Below are 24722 nucleotides of genomic sequence, written 5' to 3' on the forward strand. Positions count from 1 at the left end.
CTGATTATCTCTTTAGGGATTTGGGACTGATTAACGTTATCCACATATCTCCTATGCTCATTCTAGTTGCCTACCTGCTTCAGCTGATGCTATCTGCTGCTGCTACTGTGTGTTAAGCATAATAGAGATCTTTCACACTAGATCTGGTTGCTGTAGTTACAGCAATTATTGTGTTCTGGGTCTCCAGGAGGTGCTTGAATAAAGATGTTCTAAAACATTTGAGTAAACAGCATCTCTTTTATACGGAAAATTTAGACTATGAGAAGTTCCTCCTCCTTTAACCTCTTTCCTGGATTTTACAAGATTGTAGGTTGCCATTTAAGTTTTCTTCTTTCTGGATATTTTTCTAGTGTACTCTTGGCACAGAATTTCTTTGTTTTTGTTTTCCATGCTCCAAACAGTATGACTTGTTTCCTGACTCAATGTATGTTTGGAATCATTCATAATGCATTACAAACATACTTGCTGTTTTCTGACTTCAGAGAGTTGCCATAGATGCTTACCATAAGACAAGTGAGAGTTAGCGCAGCTTTATCACTCTTCCCACTCAGATCACTGCTGACTTAGACTCATGCCCTCTGCAGCTTTTGCTTCTCTGCACCCCATAGCGTCCCACCTAGTCTTGACACAATGACATCAAGAGGGAGGGAAACTTTCACAGCAAAGACTCAAATAGTAATAGCCTACTTGCTTTGACTGACAAATGCTCAGTTGCCTGCTCTTTGAGTGAATACCCAAGTCAAAATGCTGTAATTTCACCTGAACTATGGCTTGTGTTCCTTTCAGATCGCACTTTCATTGTTCACCCCCCTGAAGATAGCACTGTGATCAAAGGAACCACAGCCACCCTGAGATGTGAAGCAACTCATGATCCTAGAATTTCAATCAGGTTAGTGGTGTCAGTTCTTGTTTATATGGTTTATCCAAGCTTAATTTTATAATCTATAGGAATAGCATTAGGTGAAAAGTTTTAAGACCCCAGATTTTAACACCAGAGCCCTTATTACTGCGTTGTAAGGTTGTACACTATATCATTAATCATATCAATCCCATCTTCCATTTCACCCCTGTGTGTTATTTACAATAAGCTATGTTCCACTTCATGACTTCAATATAGCCTTCCATGATTTTACTGTCAAGGTTAATACAGTATGAATAAAACCAACTTGTCAGAAGCCGATACTTAATGAGAGTAAAAGCCAAATAGAAGGAATAGAATTTCAGAAGTGTTTACATTGGGGTGGATGAACATGAGATGTCCATGTTCTTGGAAACAACTCAATAAATAGGGGGGGCTATATTCAGCTTTAACTGTGTAGAGGAAAACAAAATTAGTCTGAACTGTTAAAATTTGCACTACAGCATTTAGAGGAAGCTGATCATTTCAAAATAAATTTGCCATTAGAATTCATGTAGTCTCAAAGCCAAACAAATTAAAGAAAATGCAAGGAACAGTTTGGAGGGTGGTAGAAGGGTAAACTGTAGAAAGAGTTTAAGAAAGAGAAATACAGGTGTGAAAATTTCACATACAGATAATTGTAAGACCACAGGCTACACACATCTCTGATGTGTTGGTATGTGTGTGTTTTGATGGATGATCTCTAGTAAACTTTGCCACAGTAATTTCAAGATTTTACTGATTATGGCAGTCTAATGTTATTACAGCCTTAGCAGAGACAGGCCAACACCTCAGCTGTTAATTGCAGAGTATAATATTCTAGTTTAAAATGCTGACAAAAGTGGACTCAAGAGATCAAACAGAAATGAGTACTCCATTTTTTCCATGTAAAATATATTGTTTTGTTTGTAAAAGATACAATATCTTGGATGGAATTTCATTTCTCATTCTGGTCACTGATCTAAAACTTAAAATTTGTAAGTTTTTTTTTAAAAAAAGCTCCAGAAAGAAGTTGATACCTTACAGCACAATTCAAATAACTGTGGCATTCTTAGTATGAATAATTAATAATTGAAACATTGTAATACTCAGGTATCTTTGGAAGAAGGACAACATTGTAATAAATCCATCCAGCAGTTCCAGGATCACAGTAGAGAAAGATGGAACCCTCCTCATCAGTCAGACGTGGTCAGGTGACATTGGAGACTATACCTGTGAGGTCATTTCTTTTGGAGGAAATGACTCCAGAATGGCTCGACTAGAAGTGATGTGAGTGTCTCATCTAAAATATACACTATGCTTGGTTTCAGATATTCTTGGCCATTTTTCTAGCCTTTCATTCTAGGTGATTTAAGTAGTCTGTAAGTTTGATTCTTGATGTGTGCTTTTATAAGGGAAAATAAGCCTGGTTTGCTCCTAATTAAAATGTTTTGAAATGTTCTCTATCATACTGCTTGGACTTCCAAGTAACTGGAGCCTTGGAAGGCTTCCAAGTAACTGCATTTCTCTGAATCACATGTACATATCCATCTGGTTGGGTCCTTGAGCTCAGGGAATAACGATTAGGAGGTGGTAGTCCACTTGAAGCCAGTAATATGTGGACTACCACAGAGAACTGTAATGGACATGCCCTGTGACGGACATGCCAAGTTCAGCATCTTTATCAGGGATCTGGAGGAGGTACTGGAGCTCACACTCATCAAGTTTTTGTGGATGGGGGTACAAAAAGGATGAGGGACTATTGATACACCCGAGGGCAGGGTCACCAATGAGAGGGACTTAGACTGAGAAATGGACCAACGGGAACCTTATGAAACTCAACATGAAAAAATGTAACATCTGCATCTGGGTTATTATAACTTTTTGCAGTAATACAGTCTGGGTGCTGACTGACTACCAGCAGTTCTGCTGAAAAGAACCTGAGATCTTGGTAGACAGCAGCTGAATGTGAGTCAGCTGTGTGCCCTGGCAACAAAAAACCCTAACAACATCTTGAGCTGTATTAATACAAGCATAGTAGATTGATATTTCCTTTTTATTTGACACTTATTAGTCTACATTTAGAATACTGTCTCCAAATTTCAAGACCAGACTGAAGACACTGATCTGATCTCATGGCTGGCCCTGCTTTGCGCGGGAGACTGGAGACCTTCTGAGGTCCCTTGCAACTGGAATTCTTCTGTCATCCCATGCTGTAGGGCTTTTTCATAAAGCCCAGGTGCTGCACTGTGATGTTAAAGTTATAAGAAAATATTTTCCTCCTTTTATTTTTTTTTCTGTTAAATGTGTATCAGAATAACTGGTCCCTGAGCAGGCATTGCTTACTCTTTTATTCTCTTTACACATAGTTTTACGGGGGGGGGGGGGGGGAAATTGTGTGCATGCTTTTCCTAAGGATCTTTAAAAATAAAACCAAGAAAATGTTTAAAGTGTATTTCAGTTCTGTAAAAGGATTATAAAAAATATCATTACAGGGTTCCATATTTCCTATTTCTGTCATTCCACGGGGGTGAAGTGCACTTTCATTTTATTTTTATCACTAAAAGTAACAACTGTGGGTTTGGTACATGTGTGGAGCAGATCAAATGAGTAAAAAGGTGATGTTTTATGTAGACTTTTTAATTTATTTTTTATTTGACTAGTGCAGCATGCTTTAATTTAACAAAAATTACATCTGTTTCTGCTGGTCATGCCTGATCTCTCTGAGAAGATGGCAACTTCTGCTGTTGGTAGCGTAATGAGTTCACCTCCAAGATTTGCTGTGCAGAGGACTGTTTGATACAGCATTTATTCTGACAGTGCCAAGCCTAGATCAGATGCCCATTTTCAGAGAGCGGTCATACATTCTTTCTCTAATTAAGCACTCCTCAGCTCTCCTCCCAGAGTGCATTTTACTGCTGGTTTGAATCCAAGAGCAGAAGACAATTCAAAATATATTGCTACTATATAACCATGCTTGTTTTTCTCTGAGGCACTTTTTGAATGGAAGGCAGAAAATTGTGGAGTAAAGACTAAAAAGAATGTTAAAACCTGAAGCAAAGCTATAAATGCATGCTAAACACTTCAGCAGTCTGATCGTTTCTTAATCCTAAATAGCAAAAGACGACCTTACACAACCCAGGGCAGCACAGCGGATCTGTTTTCTTGCAGCTCCCTATTGACCAGTGATGAACAGTTTTATAGTCCATAAAATTTGGTCTAGAAGTTAGTTGGGTGAGGCACATCTTGTGTATGTTGCTGAGGCTGCCTTTCTCGCAGCCCAGTTTGTCCAAGTTGTGTTGACTGACTCTCCAGGCAATGGAACTGACTCTTAATCCCATATTTCCACTTCCTCCCGTGTTCTGTTGCTGATTGCCTATCATTTGCTTTTCCTGGAGGAATTAAAGAAATATATCAGACCCTCTCTTTCAGAGGACTCCAGTAACTGATAAGTCACCCAATCATACTTGGAATTGTAATGTTTTATTTCAAAGTAGTGCTGAACGTAGTGCAATAATGCCAAAAAAACATTGCATTCCTTTGCAACTTTCATCATTATATTGTTTGGCTCAGCAGCATAAATCTGTGAGAAATAGAGATACATGATACAACAGAAGTGAAATGAAGAAGAAAATATGTAGAAAGGACATGTCTGAAGTAAAGCTTAAATTAAATTCTAGCTCATATACGAATGACAGACCTGTAACGTTCCCTATTGTCTCAGATAATTCTCTTGTGCAGAACATTAACGAACAGGGCATGTACATTCCCATCAATGAGCACTTACACTTCAGTGCATTGAGTAGCACGAATGTCAGACAAATGTTCAAAGGAGGCCTTTCAACCAATTACAGACCAGTGCAGCCTACTAACAGGTAATATCATAGTCTACCTACCTTTATCTGACAACTCCAATTGTCTCACTATCTTTTTCCCCCAGGAACCAGTATACTACTCCTCTACCTCTAGCCATGTCAAGAGAAGTTTCCAAAGGCACGAATAAGTTTGTTACGGATTTCTATTCAAACTGATTCAATTCAAAACCATTGACCTTCAGGGTGACCTTCAGTTATTTGATCTCTGAGTGGTCTGGTTTTCTAATCTATGAAAAGAAAGAAAGAAAGAAAACTTTTTTCTTCTTTTGTCTTCCTTTGTTGGAAGACAAGTCTGAGAAAAAAAAGATACTTTTCCTTATGTGAAGAACACAGACTGATAGCACAGTGTGGTATACATTGGTGGTGCAAGCAGGATGGATCATTTTCCTCAGTGTGTCTGTGGAGAAATAAAATATTTGAAAAGGAAAGCCAGAAAACTAATGAAGAACTTGCTAAAGTGCAGCCAAAGGTTACCTTGCTCATCAATTTTACACTGATGGTACTTGGGCATAGAAACTAATTGCTAGTCAAGATACTCTATTCATTCGTCTTCCCTCTAAATGTGTTTATTCTTCATGTACATCACTTGATTTGATTTGCACGAGGTAAAACATTTGCGAGTGATGTTTCTCTTCTGCAAGAGATAGATTTTCATTTTTTACTTACTTTTTTTTTTCTCCTAGCAGAGCTTCTCAACTGCAAATACAGAAACATTTGCAGCTCTTTTGATGATAACTGTGTGCTTCTCATGCATTGTTCCAAGTCATGGGATTTCATCCTAAAAATAATTGTATGTTATAAAACATCCTAGCTTCATTTAGCTTACTTTTGTAGTCCTGTAAATACCATAATGAAATACATATAGAGGAAAAAATGCATGTTCCTAAAGCTGCATAAGCTGAGTTATCACAGTGTATCACTTACCTGACAGAAAACTGCTGATTCCAGCTAAAACTATCCTGAGGGTCCTCAGCATATATAAAATATGCAGAATTACCACTATCTGTGCCTGATAATACCTGCTGCTCAATATCAGCCTGTCTGCAGTCCATACTAAAGAATGTCTTTATTGTATGAATGTGACTGAAAAGTATGGTAATGCTGCATTGTTGGAAATCAAAGCCCCGTATGAGCCTCTGTTATGTCACAACATATAGTAAAATCTTTTAGACTCTTTCTCCATGCAAAAATGTGAGAAGGATAATGTAATACAAAAATAGACAATTTATTCCTGGCAGAAAGTTCATCTTCTTTTGATTCTCTTTTACTAGAGAAAGAACTATTATTGTTCTGTCTTCATCAAAAGCAGGAGAGGGAAGCTAACCACTTACAATAAAATGCAGTGAGTTGCAGTATTGCCTTTGTCAGTCAGTAATACATGAATTTTGATACTCTTTTTAATAGAGTATTTGTAATTGTTACTTCTTCCAATTTCTTCCCAAAATGTCCATAAAAAATAGCTTTATTACTAAAAATAAAATCACTGACTGATGCAGAGTAACAAATCAAAATGACATCCCATTACAAACTTATCTTCATATGGATCCCATATCCCTCAGCTCCAATAGCTCATCTCTTTTCCTTACTGCAGGGAGTGAAAATAGGAAGGATGACAAACTTGAAAGTATATTATTCCTTCCTCACTGGAAAGAAAACTTCTATTTATTTTTCCAAGATCTCTATTGAGATGTCATCCAATAAGTAAGGTTCACCGCTGAGTCTAAATGCACTTGATACTCAAAAGAGAAATATCGCCCAGAAATGCACTAGAGAAAACAATTGTATCTGCTCTTCACTGAAGGTATATACAAAACTTTAGGTGGTTTTAGCAAAAAGAAAGCATAAAATTCAAAAGTCTTTCTCAAGTTGTCTGTAGGTAAAAATCCACCTTTTCATGGGCCTACAAGAGACAAAAAAGCCTCAAAACTCATGGATGCCTTGCAAGAGTTCTTCTTGTGTTTAGAAATTGGAGAAGAAACTCTTGCAAGAGAAACTGGAAAGTCCTGAGCCACAGATGACAGGTTTCTTAATTTAAAACATTATAAACTTTTATGAGCAAAGCTATCAAGGCTGAGTGCTTTGTTAGGTTTTCTGCCTCGACTTCTTACCACATTATCAGGTCTACCAGATGAGCCACCTGCTCCCGAGTAAAACTTGTATGGTGGACCTCAATTTAAGAAATCATTTATGAAATGGAAGTGGGGCTTTTTATAAACTGTCAAGAAAACTTGTCTAATCTCCCTTGCCTTTTTAGTAATCCCCTCTTCAGACACAGTCTCTCTAATTACCTGCTGTTGGACCATTTTTCTCAGAAATCTCTCCAAACCATGTCTGGTTTATTTCCCTCAGTAAATAGTCTGCTTTTAGCTAATTTTATAAAACGCTCTATGTGTTTGCTGAGTGAATTTTTCAGCTGCCCTCTGGCAGTGATGAGCTGACTCAAAACATTAGGGTTTCTGTTTTGAACATGTATCATCTGCAACTAGCTAATATTTCTCTCCTAGATGGTCACAATGACTTCATGTTCTTTTCTTGCAAATCCGCTATTTTAATTGCTTTATCAGAGTCCCCTCAGGTCACCTTGGTGGCTATGCCATTAACCTTGGGCTTATCTATCAATTACAGATTTAAATGTATCCATATACATGTTTTGCTATCATACAAAATAAGTTATGGAAAACTTGCCTTCATGCAACTCATCAGCATTAAAGGAACAAGGTCTTAAGAAATTCTGTATTGGAAAACCTTCATCTATTTCATGTTTGGGGCTTTGGTGAACAATAGAAATATGATAAGACAGGAATTGAGCTTCCAGTGTCTGATTAAGGGCTGTTCTGCATCCTGTGTGTTGTCCTAAAGTTCATCCACTTCCTTGGTGTATCAGAAGTTGAGCAGTTCTAGTCTGAGATACTTCTCACCCTGAATAAGAGTTGGAATTGCCATTCCTTAAAATGATTTCTTGGATGTTAGCAACAAAGAAAAGTAATTCTCTTAAAAGAGAGAAAAAGAAGCAACAATGTCTTTTGGGAACATGAATATTCATGATGGTGATACAGGTCTCATTTATCATCACTTCCACACAGTATGAGGTAGCAAATGAGGAGTCAAAGTGTAAGTGTTTGCTAAAGTAGGAATTACTATTTATTAATCTCTGAATTTGTATACTACAAGGAGAGAAGTACACTTCTATGCTGAAGTGTCTTTGTAGTTCTAATTTTTTTTTTTTTTGGTCCAGGTGTGTTTCTTAGGCACTTGTAATATTTGCCTTGAGGGATTTAAATCTGTAAGCACCATCTGTTGCTGTTCAGTGTGGACACATATGGCTAAAGGATATCATATTAGTTGAGATATGTGTACTGTACGGCTGCTGCAGCTCATGCTACTCAATCTTTGAACGGAAAGTGCCCATTTCCTTCACGCTGATGACTGATTACCATTTTATGTCAATCCAAGAGTAATCAACTAAACACAAATCCTAAGCAAAATTACCGCTACATTTAAACTCAGTTTTTTCTTTCAAACACTTGGAAAAGGTCATGTCCTCTCTTCTCCAAAAGTCTTTTGAGACTTGTACGCTGAGAGATTGATACGTGAAGTCTTTCTTAGTCATGTAGCTTTTGTCCTCAATTGTGCTGTTAATTCAACTCTTCTTAAACATAAGGGGGAAAAAAGATTAGTAAATGCACATCTTGGAAAATATCCATAATATATACCAGGAGTATTTGTTTAGTTCCCAGAAAGGGAGTTACATCAGGTTAAGTTTGCAGAGAGTTTCTCCTCAGCCATCCCCCCTACACTGCTCCCCATAAGACAATTGTCTTTCAGAAGAAGCTGAAGCCACAACCTGTCTCTCAGGTCTTCCCTGCAGGGCCTGGTAATAAATAGAAGTAGGGACTGAAACTTCTATGAGCCATGTCACAACAAGATGTTTCACTCTCTTTCCTTCACTAATTTCCTTTGCCAGCTTAATTGCATAAACACTTTTCCAACCAGCTTGCTTAGGACATAATGATAGATTGTAGTGGGGGTTTCATGTTTGTTATAATTTAATGTTTCATTCAAAATTAAGTAGCACACTCCTGTAGTTTCTGGGTAAATGGCCATACCTTAAACCCTCACTCCACATTTTTCAAATGACAGATTTATTCTGCCATATTGTCTTGCAGGCCAGCTGCCCTGCTACTTTGTTTCCACGTGCCCCTCTTCCCTAAACTTATTTATCTGAAATTTTGCAGTCCAGTGTTCAAAATTTGCTTCTGTTAAACCCACACATACTGTTTCCTGTGCCCAATGTCTCTTCTAGCCCAAAAGCGACCATGTCTTAACTGCCTGTGCATCAAAAGTCTTGAATCCTGGCTGGTGCATGCCCAGATGTAAATGAGAATGTAGTCAGCCTAAACTCCTCATAATGAAGGCATCTTGAGTAAGTGATATAATGAAGTTAAGATCAGAATCGCATCTTGACGTGTCATTACATATTTGCTACAGAAAGAGCCTGGGGTCACCATATTGCTAATTTGGTTAGGCATTTAAAGTCAAATGAGATAAGACAAAACTGTGAGTCTCAGGTTTAGCCTTTGGAAGCATCCACTTGTCTAACTTAGAAACACATGGGCAGGTGCGTGTCTTCCACTTGTCTCATTATCAGTGTAATTTTCTTAACCACTCTTCAGCTCTTTCAGCCACCATCTTTTTTCCCACGTTAACTCCACAGTATGTAGCCATCATAAACGTGTAAATATAAAAGCATTTAGAGTTTTAATGGAAAAATAATAAAACTATTGTTGTCTCTACATATGTTCCTTAGTCTTTCGGTAGAAACCCAAACCCAGGACATATTTATTGCTCTGGCTTAAAGCCAGAGCCTGTATTTGCTTTTGTGAGTGACTAAGGAGTTGCGGTTTTTAAATAACTATAAGCCTTCAGGAGTATGATACATTGCAACCAGAAATTGCTACACTTTTAAATTAAGCATGTAAAGTACCCTTGTGGCTTTCTGCGCTGGCCAGAGCAGATTAGCAGTGGTGTTTTGCTGAGGAAGGGTCACCCTCAGCTTTCCTGGGGAAGAGCAGTAGATTGAATGTTTGAGAACTGTCCCTTCTTGCCTTTCCTTCACTCTGGGATCTTTGTGCTTCTTAAGAACCAGGATGATAAGGAGCAGAAATCAGGCTTGAGTGTAATGGCTGAAGAGCTCTTATCACTTAACACAGATCAACGTTTAAGGGATGCAGCAGAATTTAGTCTTCTCACTGCACCATGCAGCCTTTGACTTACAGCCAATGAGTACAAATGAAATGTTTTTCCACAAATTGCCTTTATGTGGAGAAATTACACAATTTAATTGAGCTGCAGTTTTATTTTTGTTTTTTTAATGTTTCATTTTGTATTTCCATGGGGTTTCTGCAGGCATTCTCACTACATTTTCTGGTTGGGTGCTTCCAAAAAAATCCTTATTATAGGAAGGAAAGATTCTACCCATGACAGGATAAGCCTGAATCCACGAGTAAATCAAGCTGTTCCGTAGCCTAAGAATACATATGGTAATTTTGATTAGTAGCTCTATATGGGTAGTGTCAATGTCTTCTGCTTCCTTGAGTATGAAAAATTCCATGTTAAATCATATCTCCCATGTGCTTTACTGTTTATACATATTACTGCTGTCACACTGCTAGGACATCATGGTAAGAGGGGAAAAAAACAGGAGAGGAAATTTATTAACCAACTTGTCTCAATCAAAAACAGTATGAAATTTGGCTTTTTTCCACATTTAGCAACATTTCCATTAGCTCTTCTGAGCATCAGTCTTGGGACTTTCAGTGTAAATTCTTATTTTTTTTCCAAATAGGATAAAATTGAGAAGAATTCAGAGATGTCTTTCATTTATTTAATTGTACAATAGCTGCTGCTAGTTTTATATCTATCATCATACAAGTCTGATGTCATGTGGCTTTAACTGCCTGTAAGGCTGTAGCTGAACGAAATGTAGATTGATTTTTCTGTGCTGTTTATTCTCCCTTTCTCTTTTCCTTAACAGTGAGCTGCCTCATTCCCCTCAGAATCTTCTGGCCACTCTAAATTCCTCATACAGTCGCAGCGTGATGCTCTCCTGGGTGCGTCCCTTTGATGGAAACAGCCCTGTTCTCTACTACATGGTCGAGCTCTCTGAGAACAGTGAGTGAAGTCAAATATGTCTCAACCTGATGTTCTTAATTATTCAGCCTTCTTTCAGACTCACCTTTTACTAGACTTACCAATAAAATACTGCTCTTGTTTGCTAAATGAGAGACAATGTGCATGCAGCCCTTGGTTTTACACTCAACTACTTGAACACTGAAAGAGTTAAAAAAGAGAGATGGTGGTATTGCTATACACAAAAGCCTCAATCCCACCTCTAGAATTGCCAACCACAATTTCTCAGTGCTTCTGTTTTACATCTGTAAACTATCAATAGTCATATTTCATTTCTTCCTGTTGTTTTCTTTTGCTCTGATTTCATAGATATTTTGATACATTCAGTACCCCAATTTTACCTGAAAAGTGTAGGCAGTATGATAATGTAAGGAAGTGATGGTGTGTCAGGGGACTAAACTTGGATGTCAATAGGAGTTACTATCTTACATGTATAGGGGTTCATGTGTTTTATTTGCTCTCTCTAGGTTACACCCTTCTTTTAGGTAAGTAGTGGAGGATGTTTAACTGTAAGACATCCAGATATATAGCTTCATGGGTTACAAACCTGGCTATTGTGAATTGGCACTTTTCACAGTTTTCTCATGCTGTATTTCTGGTCCTCTGTCTCTGTTTGCAAGGTTATTCGGGGACATTGCTAATGCCTCTTTAGGAGTCGATGAAAAGATGAGGTTATATGGAAATTGGTCACCTTGGCAATACTTTCTAATCTTTGTCACCCTGTGAGCTGGAAATCCAAGCCTAACAATTGATTCTTGATGAAAAAATTAAGAGTGTCACTTTTTCTGACATGTGGAAATTAGCCACTGCATAACTGAATGTGAAACAGTTCTGATTTGTGATTATCTAGAGGGTAGCACTTTGTTTTGCAGCACAGAAAGCTTGAGATTAAACTTGAGCTTCAGATCACATCCAACCTTTTTGCTTTTCAGGCTGGAGTGCATAAGTTTTCGATGCAGAGGTCTCAGAACTGATGATCTTGACATCTGTTTAGCAAAGTACAGTTTTCTAATCCCAGCAGAAATCCCCAGTTGTGTCTGGAACTGGTGTCCTTAAAACAGTTCTTTTCAAGTAAAGATTCCTGATCTTTTTGTAACAAATGACTGAGAATATTTGCACTTGCACTCCCTCTCTACCTTATTAGCACCATTTTCTTTTTTATTGCTGCTCTTTTCTCCTTCCTCTCCCATTGACTAAAGTCCAGTAACTGCCTTTTTGCTTTTCCTGACCAGTTCTTTAGCCCAAGGATGTTCCCCTTGTGTTTAGTGTTTCCCAGTGGCTTTGACAATGACAAGTCCTAGACTGAGAAGATGGTGCAAAGGTACTAGAGCTGTATTTGCATAGAGACATTACATAGCTGGCAGAATGTGTGTGCCTGGGTCCTGCACTGGGGTGCATTGATTGGGGAGGGGTCACTACAAGAAGAGACAGCCTAGTCAGTTGCTGGAGAAATTTGAAAGGTCTTCAAGTCCCTTTGTTGTTCCAGTGTAGGAATCAGGTAAATGTGTAATCATTTTGAAAATGCTGTAATTCATTCACTGAAATTTGTAGAAGGCTGAGCAAAAATCAACAGTAGTTCTCTAGAAATCATGCAGACAATCCCTCAGAACTCCACAGGATCCTGTGAAACCTTCCTCCACTCCATGATAGTTCCAATAATTTTGGCTGATGGCATTGCAATCTACCACTGAGAGACTCTCATTATCACAAATCATAGGTATATGTACTTCAGCAAGCTTACAGCTGCAAAAACCAAACACAGACCGGGTTTGTTGTGAACTGGGCATCTTAACTCTCAGAAACATTCTAGATGTTACTGTTCTTTCAGTTTTCATCTTCATCTTTACTTTTTTATAAAGTCTAAATGTTACTCATAGAAGTAGGACAGAGAGAAGTCTAAGACCTGGAATATTCCACTATTGCTGTGTTCTCTCATTTTATATGTTATTGCTCAGCTTTACAGTTGCCAACAGAATAGTAGCACAATGTCAACAGTGATTTTGGTTTGGAAAGCTGACTTTAATGTCTGCATATTGTCACTGTCTTGTTTTTATTCTCTTGAGATGTTTATTTTTCAGAGGTATTTTGATCTCGATAGTGTGTCGTTAATATTTAGTCTCTACAGACCTCCTTCTCCTTTGGAAAATACCAGCTTTCCCTTATTTCCCACCCCATCCCAAGTGCTCTTTATGAACAAAGCTGACACTTGATCTTGTATAAGTATAGATTTGTCTGATATGAGTGTGCAGAATCTCTCTTTGTTTTTCAAAGAAAATTTCCTTTCAAGTTTTCTGTTGGTCCTGTTTGTGCTGCAGAAAGAGCAACTGTCAAGGAGTTGGCGTATGCCCTCCATGAGCTCATCTGCTTGCGTCTGTAGTTCTTTCACTGCCAACAGCAGTGCAATATGCTCAACATCCTAATCCCTGTTTTCTTTCATATATGTTAAGGTTAGGGAGGGACGTCAGAATTACGATTTATTTTCCAGTTACCAAAGCTGCACAGGAGGCTTTGTGGAGTTTTAAAACGTGGATTTTGCTTTGCAATTATAGATGCCAAAATATAGCCTGGTATTGTTGATTTCATTTTTTTTAGCTGTTTTGCTTTGAATAATTTTCTAATAGCTTTAGGATCCATTGTATGTTTTGAAGCACATACCATAAATGAATACATAATAACAGTATCTGTTTCAGAGAAATAGCTGAAGAGGGTTCAAAATAATGAGTGTAAATTTCAGGGGACTAATTACTAGCTGCATTAGAGAGAGGCGTGTCACTCCACCTGGCATGGATTAGAACTCCTTTTCATTAATATCAATCCAGTAAAGAGATATAACAACCTTATTTTAATTAGAGGAAAAAACAGTGGCAGATCGTGCACATAAATTGCTGGAAATATGAACGACTGTAGTCACCTAATTTTTAAAATGAATGTGTTTGGCACAGTGCAATAATTCTCAAATTACAAGTATTCACAGTAGACCATGTCTGTGGGTGACTTGAGACATATGGCCTTAAACATTTGGGGGCAAATTTATAATCTAATTTGAAAAATGCAGTTCCAGGGAAACACAGTCATTAAATATTGCTGCCCACAAAGAGCCAGGAGTGTGAACCTTAATTTGAAATAGGATTTTCAAATAAATAGTGCCATGCATTGCTGTCATTGGCACTAATATAATTTTTGGATGTTTGGTGACCCATTTAGCCCCTCTTGCAATATACCCAGGAATTCCAATGAGGTATCTTGGAAGATAGATAGGGGATGTGCTTATTTTATTCCAAAGAGGTTTAGATTTCAAGGTTTAATCTAAAAATGTTCTGAATAGTCTTTTAACCAAAGAAATGAAATTGTATTTAAAGAATTCTGCTGAGTAAAATTAAGATAAAAACTTCTTTTTGTTTTATTGTACTCTTGGATATCTGTGTTCTGTGATGTAATGGTATAAGCCGAATTCATCACATTGTGCCATTGAGAAGATAATAAAAGCTGCTATTAAAAAGCATCTACATATGTTTAACTTAAAGCCTATCAGTTGACACCCTGAATTTGATAGGAAAATTCAAATGTAAAAAAATTGAACGTGTTCATAAATCTTTGCAAAAATCAAAGTAAAACTGTGTTGTTTGGTACGATTGTGACTTGGATCTATATATGATAGTGTTAAGAGATACTTTTTCTTAAGCCATTGGTAGACTTTGCTGATGTTCTACCAGACAAAGGATGAACCATTTAACTTTTATTAGAACTTATTGCAATACCATATCGTCATGAAGATCTGAAAGATGAATTCAGTAAATTCCAGTAGTATGGCAAATTCCATTACTACTCTCTATGCAAAACCCTCTGGAGAAGGAAGGAGATGTGAATGTAAACCAAACCTGCAAAAATCATCTTTCTGCAGTAGAAATCTAATCTGCAATATCATATTAGAAATGATTTTTTAGGAATTTGCAATTAATGCATGAATCATAAAGTAGGTATGGAAACACAGAGGAAATGCCTCTTGGTGAGTAACCAGTGTTAGTAAACATATCACAAGTGTATCCAAAAATTCTTGACAGAATAAAAGTAATTTTTAAAAACCCAAATCACATTGTAAACTAGTATCTCACTAGCCTGGGAGATTCTTGGTTTCCAATAAATTAACTTGGAGAGGCAATCAGAGTTAATTCAAAATACCCAATATCCTTAAGACTATAGACAGCTCAACATGCAAGTTTTTCAGACAGTAGCAATTGCAGTGGAAGAGCAAGCAAAGCCCAGAGTACATTCTGGGAAGCTTAAGTTAAATGAAGGATTAGCACAGTCTGTTCAATCTAACAGAGGATTATTTAATAGTGTGACCTGGCAAGTCTTTTGTCACCATGGAGCTTCTCCAGGCTTCCTGGGACTGGCGAGTGACAGTCATCCCTGGAGAAGAGAGTTGGTGTTGAAAATTTTATGTCATGTTCCCGATGTCAGAATTGTTCTTCTGTTTGATAAAATAAGCTTCTGTGCAATTCTGGGTTTTGTTGTTTATTTAAGGAGGGAGAACAGCCTTTTGAAATGTTTAGTTTATTGATTGTCAAAAAAAAGACCTGACATTTAAATTTGAAAGATACTCTGCACACTCACTGTATCCAAGCAAATCCTCCTCAAACCACCTTCCTTTACGAATCAGAGTGCCCAGGAGATGAATAGGATTTGTTTATATTAGTTTCAGTTTAATCTCTCTTCCTGCCAGATCTTTTATCTTCCACCAGGAGAGGAAAAAGAATAAATACAGCATTCTACAGATGCAGCATATAAACAGCACAAAGCCTCAAGGTGCTGAAGAGATTAATAGGCCCTGTTGTTGAATCAAACTGCTCACTACATTGAGTTGCTTGGGTTAAGCACTCTCAGGTGGTGTTTACACTAGCAGTAAACAAATGAAATGCTCTAGAAAATGGACCTGTACCCAAGTAGCTCATACAAGGGTATTTGACTTCCTTCTTGGTGTCTGCTTTTCGTTTTCCTCAGGAAGGTGCTTCAGGCAATGTACTAGGTCAGCCATATCTTAACTTCAGCTTACCTTGATTTGTTATTGTGCACTCTGACTGTAACGAGGTGAACAGTTGCTCATGAAGCCTCAAGAGAGAAGCTTGATAAAATTCAGGAGGAATCAGAGTGCAAAAAACTCATAACTCATTCCTTTCTAGGTAACATAACTGTTCTTACTCTAAGGTCTTTCTAAAAGAAGTTCAATATTCAGTTAAGATGAATTGCTATCAAGATCTTGCAGCTGAAGTGACTGTTGGTAAACCATCAACAACTGGCAAGGATTGAATCTGACTGCTGTGCAAATGTCCCTCTCTAACATTCCCGGTATTCTGCTTTGTCAGTTTTCCTGTTAAAAAAAAGTGTTTGTTCTCGGAAACCGTTACTGGAATAAATATATTTTGAGTAATTAGAAGATGCAGTGTTTATAGCCTAACTGACATCACACCCTAGAGGACTTAAACTTGCTGAGGAATCTGCCAGAAAAGCGCCAAATTAGTGTTTTACATCTTGGTGTGAAGTTTAGCAGCCTTCCACATTTGGGACATCTCATCTTCATTTTCAGGCAGACGCCTAGGTGACCTGCCAGGAGCTGCAATGCACTTCTGATGAGCAGCATGCACAGATACTTTGCCAAAATCTACAGCTAGCTCCTCAGTAATTTCCAGAAGTGTTAGTAATTTAGAACAGGGAGCATGAAAACAGCTGGTATTATTTAAAAACTGAACAAATCTTTAAATTGGCTGATTCCACTGCTCTACTGTTGCAATACAGACCAAATGTTACCTCTCCCTGACTATTTCAGTCATGACTTCAGGGAGAATATGTGACACCAGGCTACGAAGAAAAGAAGTCAGGATATTTAATTTTCAACATATTTCATTTCTGACCATTTTGAAAACTTGAAAACGTAATTTGGGCATCAGAGGAACTCAGTATGTCAAATATGTGAACTGACAGCAAGGGTTCTATTTTGCTGCCAGAGCTGTTTATTCCAAGGAATCTTCCTAGGAAATGATTAGACTGAATACTCTATACTGTGTCTAGAAAAAAAAAAAAAGCAGTCATGTAGAATCTGCAGCAGAAGCTTTCTCAGGTCTTACAGCAAAGGGCTGATTTGGCAGAGAGTGTCACGCTTCTACACCTGCTTGCAAGCTGGGTAGGAAGATATTCCAAACTGACTGTGAATTTCATTACAGTCCTTCCACCAGAGCCACTCACGGGTGTGGTGTTGTAATGGCCTGCCAAACAGATGGGTTGTGAAATACTCAGCCCATCTGTCTTTATCATGCTTGTTTCCTCTTTTATTAAAATGTTAATGAATATAGTTTTTATTTATTATGCCATGACATGTGCAGCATCACTTTCCAGTAGACAAATGTGCAATCTGCATAACCGTGTGGGCTGACAGGAAGGTTTCTTCTGCTGAAAAGAAACTTCTTTCCAAAGTTGCCCTGAAGAAAACCAGCACAAAGAGCTCTGAGCAGTTAGAGGCGTTTTCTCACTTCTACAGGGATTTTAACAAGCACTTCTTTATTTTTTCACATGTAAATTATTCCAACAGATTCTCCCTGGAAGGTTCACCTGTCAAATCTTGACCCAAAGATGACCAGTGTCACTGTGAGTGGACTAACTCCAGCCAGAACCTACCAATTTCGTGTGTGTGCAGTTAACCAGGTGGGAAAGGGCCAGTACAGCTCTGAGACCAGCAGGTACAGTAAAAAAAAAAAAAAATCTATGTACTGAAGGTACAACAACCTGGAATTAACTCAGAGGAAAAAAAATGCTGATTGTTTGTGAATGAATAAAATAGTGTTATCTTTTGCACAATAATTGGGGGACAGAGCAGTTAACATTACCCAGGCCTCTGGAGAGTGCTCTGCAGCTGCCAGTAATTGGTGATAAAGGCAACTACATGGTGCAGGATATCAGCACATGATGGGAGAGGTGCCCTCACATTTCCAGAGTACCAGTTAAGCAGAATCTCAGACATATTTGGTTTGGTTTTGAGCTAAGCCACAGCAGTTAGTCCGGGAAAGAAATACAGCATTCACCCAATCGTTTCAGTGTCACTTCTGGAATTCACCCAGATGCAACATAGAAGGATGGCTTCATCAAATTTAGTTTCAAACACATCCCCCTTCTTCTGTGAACTAAAGCTTGCTGTGAGCTTGAATTGCAGAACAGCTGAACTCTAAATGACTTTTTCAAAATGTAGGAGTTTGATATGAAAAATATTGAAAGAGCTGAAAGAAACAATTTGGAAGGAGTCACAGACACTGGACCTGAGCTCCAACTCATTCAGGCTTGTAATCTTTTTAAAGAGTTGTAGCAGCCTGGGTGGTTCAGTGAGAATAAGGTTACTTCAGCTGTCTGTCTTGTTGCTTGCTTAACTGATTTCCTATTATGTTGATTTGTTGTAACTATTTCATGGATGTCTTCAGCAGTTTGATCAGTGTTATATTTCTTTCTAGTCATCAGACTTTGATAAAAGAAACTGATTCACACGGAGTGGATACATGAAATAGAAACGTTACCTATCATTTATTTCAACCCTCACATCCATCACATTCTCTTGTACTTAGGCTGATGCTACCAGAGGAGCCTCCCAGTGCCCCACCTAAAAACATAGTGGCCAGTGGGCGCACCAATCAGTCTATCATGGTCCAGTGGCAACCTCCTCCCGAGAGTGAACATAATGGAGTTCTTCATGGTTACATCCTAAGGTAAATAATATACTAATCTGGAATATCTGGAGACAGATATATGTGTACATGAGGGAATTCAGAATGGTGTGACTTAGAAGTGTATTAAGATCTGTTTTGAATTCCATTAAATACATTATTATTTACAAATGCTGGGGCTGCTCTGGTTTATTACTGATGAGAAAACACCCCTGTTCAAGTGACCACAAGAGTGCAAGTGCTTACATTCTAGTCTGTCTATACCAGGGATTTAGTGAACTGGAGTCTCTGCTAGCTACCCTGAATGGACTGCCTAAGTGGACCAGCTCCCTACGGTGACTCTCAACATCCAGATAGCTTTTTTCCATTTTCAAAGTGAAGTGACTCACCAAGTGCTGCAAGTGTTCACATGGGAACTTGGTACAGTGTAGTCTATGCATTGCAGAAGTATATTTGCTTATTACAATCTCGGCTTCCCACTAGAAAGGTTAATTAAATTTATCAAAGACACAACAGGGCACTTGCACTGTGGAAGAGCAAGAATAGAATCAATGAACTTCAGTTTTGTGCCAAACAAAATGGAGAGAGGGAATGGCAGGTCGGATGCTTCACTTCAGGCCTCAATTTGGTTTTGAAAATCAGTCAGCTGACAAAGATTCTTTCAGGCTCATCTGTGTTTATTAAGGAGAAACAGATTCAGGCTGGTAACTGTGAATCCTGAATACATCCAGTCTTTCTCCTTACACGGGATTTATTGTGTTGGAAAGGGTGTTGTCACTCTAAGAGACTTTTCAGAGCATTTCCCTTTTGCAATTTTTTGCTACTCAGTTATTCACTTTTACCCAATTCAACTACAACTTACCTTCTCCTTTGGCATCCCACATATCCTGTGGTGCTAGCAGCCAGCTAGGGCCACACCTTTAGTAAAGGAGGCGTTATCTAAATTAGAGCTCTTGTGGGAAACTCCCAGGTATTGCACCAGTACATACCTATTTCTAAGTGATGGTTAGAGCCTATTGTAGGCAGACTGCTGAAATTTTTAACACCATGTCCTCCAGACCTGCTAAAAGATAACAAAATGCTACAGTTTAAATGCCAACATCCTGTTCATGCTGTGCTCCTACTTTTGCTGGCATGGATGGAAACGCTTTTGTGTTGTTGAGAGTGCTGGTGAGCTCCCAAAATAGTACTGGAAAGTTCTTTCTCTCTGCAGGCAATGTTGACGTCTGTTAATCTCCCTGTCACCTAGGCACAGAGCCTATTACAGTGGTGAGCCACCTGTGCAAGTGCCTGCAGTTTTAAGAGCTGGACTCAGTTTGAAAGCTGTGCCAGTCATCAGTGATAGGTGGGAAAATGTGCTTTAACTTCTATCTCAAGAATCTTGTCATGAGACTTGGGCACCTATTTGCACAGGGAACAGTGTTGCTTGTACAGTTCTTTCCTTCAAGATGGTCTACTTCTTGATAGGATTAATTCCTTAGCGACCCCAAATGAGTCTTACCCAGTCTCAGCCTTAAATCCTTTGAGAAAACAATCCCATAGCCTCCTACTTCTGGCAATCTGTTCTGTTTTCTCCATGTAGCATTTTCACTACTGTTTAAGTATTTTCTACACCATCTTTCAACATAATTGATCCCTATCCTAGCTGTTACATCTCTTTCCATTTTAATAGACAGCGATCATACTAATTATGCTCAATCTATGAAGATTTTTGATGTCTTCATATTTTGTCTTGAATACAGAGCAGAGAAAACATTTATCTGACAGGAATTTAATATTAACATGTAAAAGCACAACTGTCCCAGATAATAAATCAGACCATTCTTCCAAGTTCCTCTCATTGTGTGGTCACAGCAATGTGCACTGAAGAAAAGTCTTTCTGCATTGATTTCTATAGAATAAGGGTATAAAAAAAATGCAAACGTCCGATTGAGACCAAATGCTCAAGACATGCAAGATACTAAATTGATGGAACACCTGGTCTTTAAAAGTGAAGGTGCACTGCACAAGTCATATGGAGTATACATCAAAGTCCATGGTGAGAAAAATCATGAAGACATGACATTTCTGAACCGGCCTCTTTCCTCTGCCCTTTTGCTTGCTGGCAGTATTGCGTTTAGAGGACTGCCATGCTAACAGCATAATAGATTAAATCACAGGAGCACTCTACACCTTGTCTACTAGGTGTGAGACAAAACATTGCTGCACAAAGAATTGACTTTGCCAGGTAGCATACAGCCTTCACAGGAGACAAAAGAATGAAAAAGGTAGATATTGCATAAAGTAGAAAAATATCAAGAAATTCAATAAGCTCAGCTGAGAGTTGATATTTCTTTATTTCCATTTGTGTTTCATAAATGGAATCACACCAGTGTAGCATTAAAAATATTCAGCATGCCAAAATATGGTCAGGCAACCAGCTCCTCAGAAGAAAATAGCAGGGTTGTCAGTGATTAAGAACTGATCTCTTCATAAGAAGACTTTAGAATAAAATCTAAAGCTGCAATACACGAAGGTGTCTAGTCATAGAAATTGCACCAATTTAACTTAGATGAATTTAAAATCAGACTGTAAGATGTCAATGAAATTGTTCTGTGTCAATAAGCTTTTGGTGATTACTGTGAAGCAAAAGATGAATAAGAGTGCATAAAAGCTGTGTGGTGAATAAAAATACAGAAGTTTCCATGTTTGTCTTTTTTCATGAAATAGTAATGCCTTGTGCCCCTCACTTGGCCTCTGTTTTTCTGGGATTTTTTTGTAAATTAGCATATTGTAAGCATCCATTGTACCATTTTCTTAAAGGAAGGAAAACAAACAGTATTACTCACATTCACAGATTTGCAAGGTTGGTTTGTTTTCTATAATTTAGCTCTTCTCCATAGTTCCTTGGCCTAAAGAGACACTTCAAAGGAGCTCTGTTTTCTGCAATACAATTTTTACATGGAAAAAATATATTCAGTGTTTCAGCTTCCCACATCTCAGCAGAAAGTTTGTCAGGATATTTACCACTTATCTGTATTTGGCATAACACTTGGCACAACCCTGGAATTCCGATGCTTAACCAATCTTTCAGTCTCAACTGTATTCAATCCTTATTTTAATAATTCTGTGAAATAAATCCTGGTGGAAGACAGAGACAGCAATGCCTGAGACTCTAGAAAGTCAGAGAACTTGAGCTCTTCCTTTTAGGACTTCAGAAGTAAAGGAAAAAAATGTTTCTGAAGCTGATTTACAGTAGCATCCTGACAAAAATCACATCTGGGCTGTTTTTTCTACTAAATCACAGCTTTTACTAGAAAAAAGCCACTTTTTAAAAGCTATAATTTTTCTGCAACTATGAAACTGGATAAAATACCAGTTTTGTTTAGCCTTGAGCATGTGATCTTGGTGAGATTAGATTATAAATACTATAGCAGTCAAACATGATATGGTCTTATCAGGAGTTATTCTGTTTTTTCTGATTATTTTTCATTATACTTTGTATAATTCTGCTGTAAAAGTTTGCATATTGCCTCTTCACAAAGGAAGTTATTTTTCTAGGCAGAATATTTGCTATAATTGATAGCATCTAATTAACTAGCATTTTTTTCTTCCCATGTGGTAGGTATCGCCTGGCCGGCCTCCCTGGAGAATACCAGTATAAGAACATCACCAGTGCAGAAATTAACTACTGCTTAGTGAAAGACCTGATCATTTGGACCCAGTATGAAATTCAGGTGGCATCTTACAATGGAGCTGGGCTGGGAGCTTTTAGCAGGCCTGTGACAGAGTACACCTTACAGGGAGGTGAGCAAATTGGACCCATATATCCTTTATAGTTACAGTTTATAGCATCATTTCCTAAGGAGGAAATGCACCCTCTGATAGTCTCACCTAACAACTTGTAAACAGTCATTTTGGTGAAATGTGATGGGCAGCTTGTGGTAGGAAACACCTACTAATTTCAAAGCCTAAGTAGAGACAAGGTAAGACTCAGCTGCTGTCCCAGTTGTAGAGAAAGCTGTGAGTGAATTCAGAAGTTACCTATTTTTTTGACCCTTGTGATGACATATTACCCACTCTTACAGAACAGGTAATACATAGAAATGCTGAAGAGAACTGGGGTCCCATGAAATAGATTTAGAGGACAAGTGACAGGCATTGACTGAAGTTACTCTGTCAGGTGAGTCAGAGAGGATACAGAAGGGAATGGGTATACCTTGGTCCAGATACACAATATGCCACTTTTGCAATATAGTAGGTGCAAGCTGAATAAACCCACTGCATTTGTTCTGATAATCACAGAGTACTTTGTTTTATAAAAATGGAATAAACTGTAAGAAAACTGTAAGGGGAGAAATAAGGCTTGTGGAGAGTGAGTGGTTTTCAGAATTTCAGGAATAGTGCAGATATTTGCAAAGAGGACAACAAAATGGTCTTTAAAGCTCAGACTTTTATGCTACAGCTTCTCCACACCTTTCTGGTAAGTGCTTTAAGGACAGTATAAATTACATCAACAAAAGGATATGTAATTACTTTTTACAACCACTGTAAGGCATGTTTACACCTCTAGATTGGTATAAAAATCCATAGGATAATTAAGTACCAGGCCCTTAAAGCATTCATATATTTCCATAATTGCAGGGTTGTCCTGGATTCTGAGCATTGGACAGTACATGTTCTCTACTTTATTAGAGCAATTTAACTATTTTTAAAACTTGCAGATTTACAGTACATCATTTAATTTACAATCAATGAAGAATATATAGTTGTTTGTTAGTCGTTACTAGGAGCACATTATAACATGATTAGATACAGTTTGATGTGTAGGAAGATCTTTAAGAAAAGATTATACATATGCAACACTAATTAACCACAACGGTTGAAGAAGGAAGCTATCTATATTTTGTCTTAGAGCATGTAAACTCTCACAGTTTAGAGGGGGTCTAGATGCACTTAACATCTTTCTAAAAGTATTCATAACAGACCTTGAAACATTTTTTCTAAGTGTTCTCCTTGGAGCCAGGATTAATGTTTTATATTCCACGAAAGACCAAATCTCTGCTGAGAATTGGTTTGCACACAGAATTTGAATGTCTTTTGTGAATATACTTGTAATTCATTACTTTGTTTATTTGCACATTTTAAGCTATCACAGTACCTTAACCTTCCATCTATTAAGACTCAGATTTGGACTTCACACTCTTTTTCTTAAACCCTGCAATTTACTCTAATTTCCCGTGATATTATGTGATGTTATTATCATCCTTTATTGATTGGCTGTCTGTTGTCATTTATAAGGATATAAATTCTCTGTTAAAAATTAAGTTCAGTCAGCCCTGCATTCATATTAATCAGCAAGAGTGTTTGGACTGCAGGACAATCTGCAATGGCCTGTTTGTCTTTATGTAGTTTCTGACTTGTACAGTGGAAGGTAGATATGGAAGAAAAAGTGGATATTTCTGATTTATTTTATGTCAGTATTTAATCATAGCAGTAAATAACTACTTCATGGATGCTGCCATCTCCTAATGAATGCCTTGCTGGGTTTCTGTGCAAATCACCAAAGGCATACAGCCTATTTTAAAAGAGCTTTAAGGGTTTTTACATTTAAAGTTGAAAAGGGAAACTGCCTGGAGTCAGTATCATTTGAATCTGGGTTAATATCAAGACTCCATATGTAATGCATTACTGTCCTAAACTGCTTTATCTTTCTTGTAGTTGGGAAATGACAGGAAGAGCCAGTGGCTGCTTCTTGCTCCAGAACGTCCTTCCTAAACCAAACCAGCAGGAATAAGAAAAAGCATGTGTAAAACTACCTTGTAAATCATATTCTGATTTTAATACGAGTGGAGATAAATGTCAAAGACATACACTCCCATCCATCCCCCTCTCCTACTACCACAACCACCTCTATTCTGACATGCATTAAATGATGTGAGCTATGCTGGCAAGAACCTGTCTGTCTGCAGATGAAAAATACCTGAAACACCTCATATTAATCAAATGTGCTATGTAGTCAAAGCCTGGCAGGAAATGAATATCGGGAGCAGATCAGCCCGTTGGCAGGAGCAGATCAGCGCATTGGCATCTTTGTCA

At 38.0% G+C, this 24722-nt stretch overlaps 1 protein-coding gene across 2 annotated transcripts in view; it reads left to right on the forward strand.

The window, feature by feature from the left end:
• The window catches only part of SDK1 (sidekick cell adhesion molecule 1), a 417596-nt gene that overhangs the window by 275524 nt on the left and 117350 nt on the right, over window positions 1-24722 (forward strand). For both annotated transcript variants that reach the window (XM_061992261.1, XM_061992262.1), the window contains exons 13-18: window positions 787-889; window positions 1991-2167; window positions 10787-10923; window positions 17525-17672; window positions 18546-18686; window positions 22249-22430. In XM_061992261.1, coding sequence (XP_061848245.1) covers window positions 787-889; window positions 1991-2167; window positions 10787-10923; window positions 17525-17672; window positions 18546-18686; window positions 22249-22430 — 888 coding nt within the window. The remainder of the gene's footprint in view (window positions 1-786; window positions 890-1990; window positions 2168-10786; window positions 10924-17524; window positions 17673-18545; window positions 18687-22248; window positions 22431-24722) is intronic.

Source organism: Colius striatus, chromosome 3 (assembly GCF_028858725.1).
Source record: "Colius striatus isolate bColStr4 chromosome 3, bColStr4.1.hap1, whole genome shotgun sequence".
NCBI lineage: Eukaryota > Metazoa > Chordata > Aves > Coliiformes > Coliidae > Colius > Colius striatus.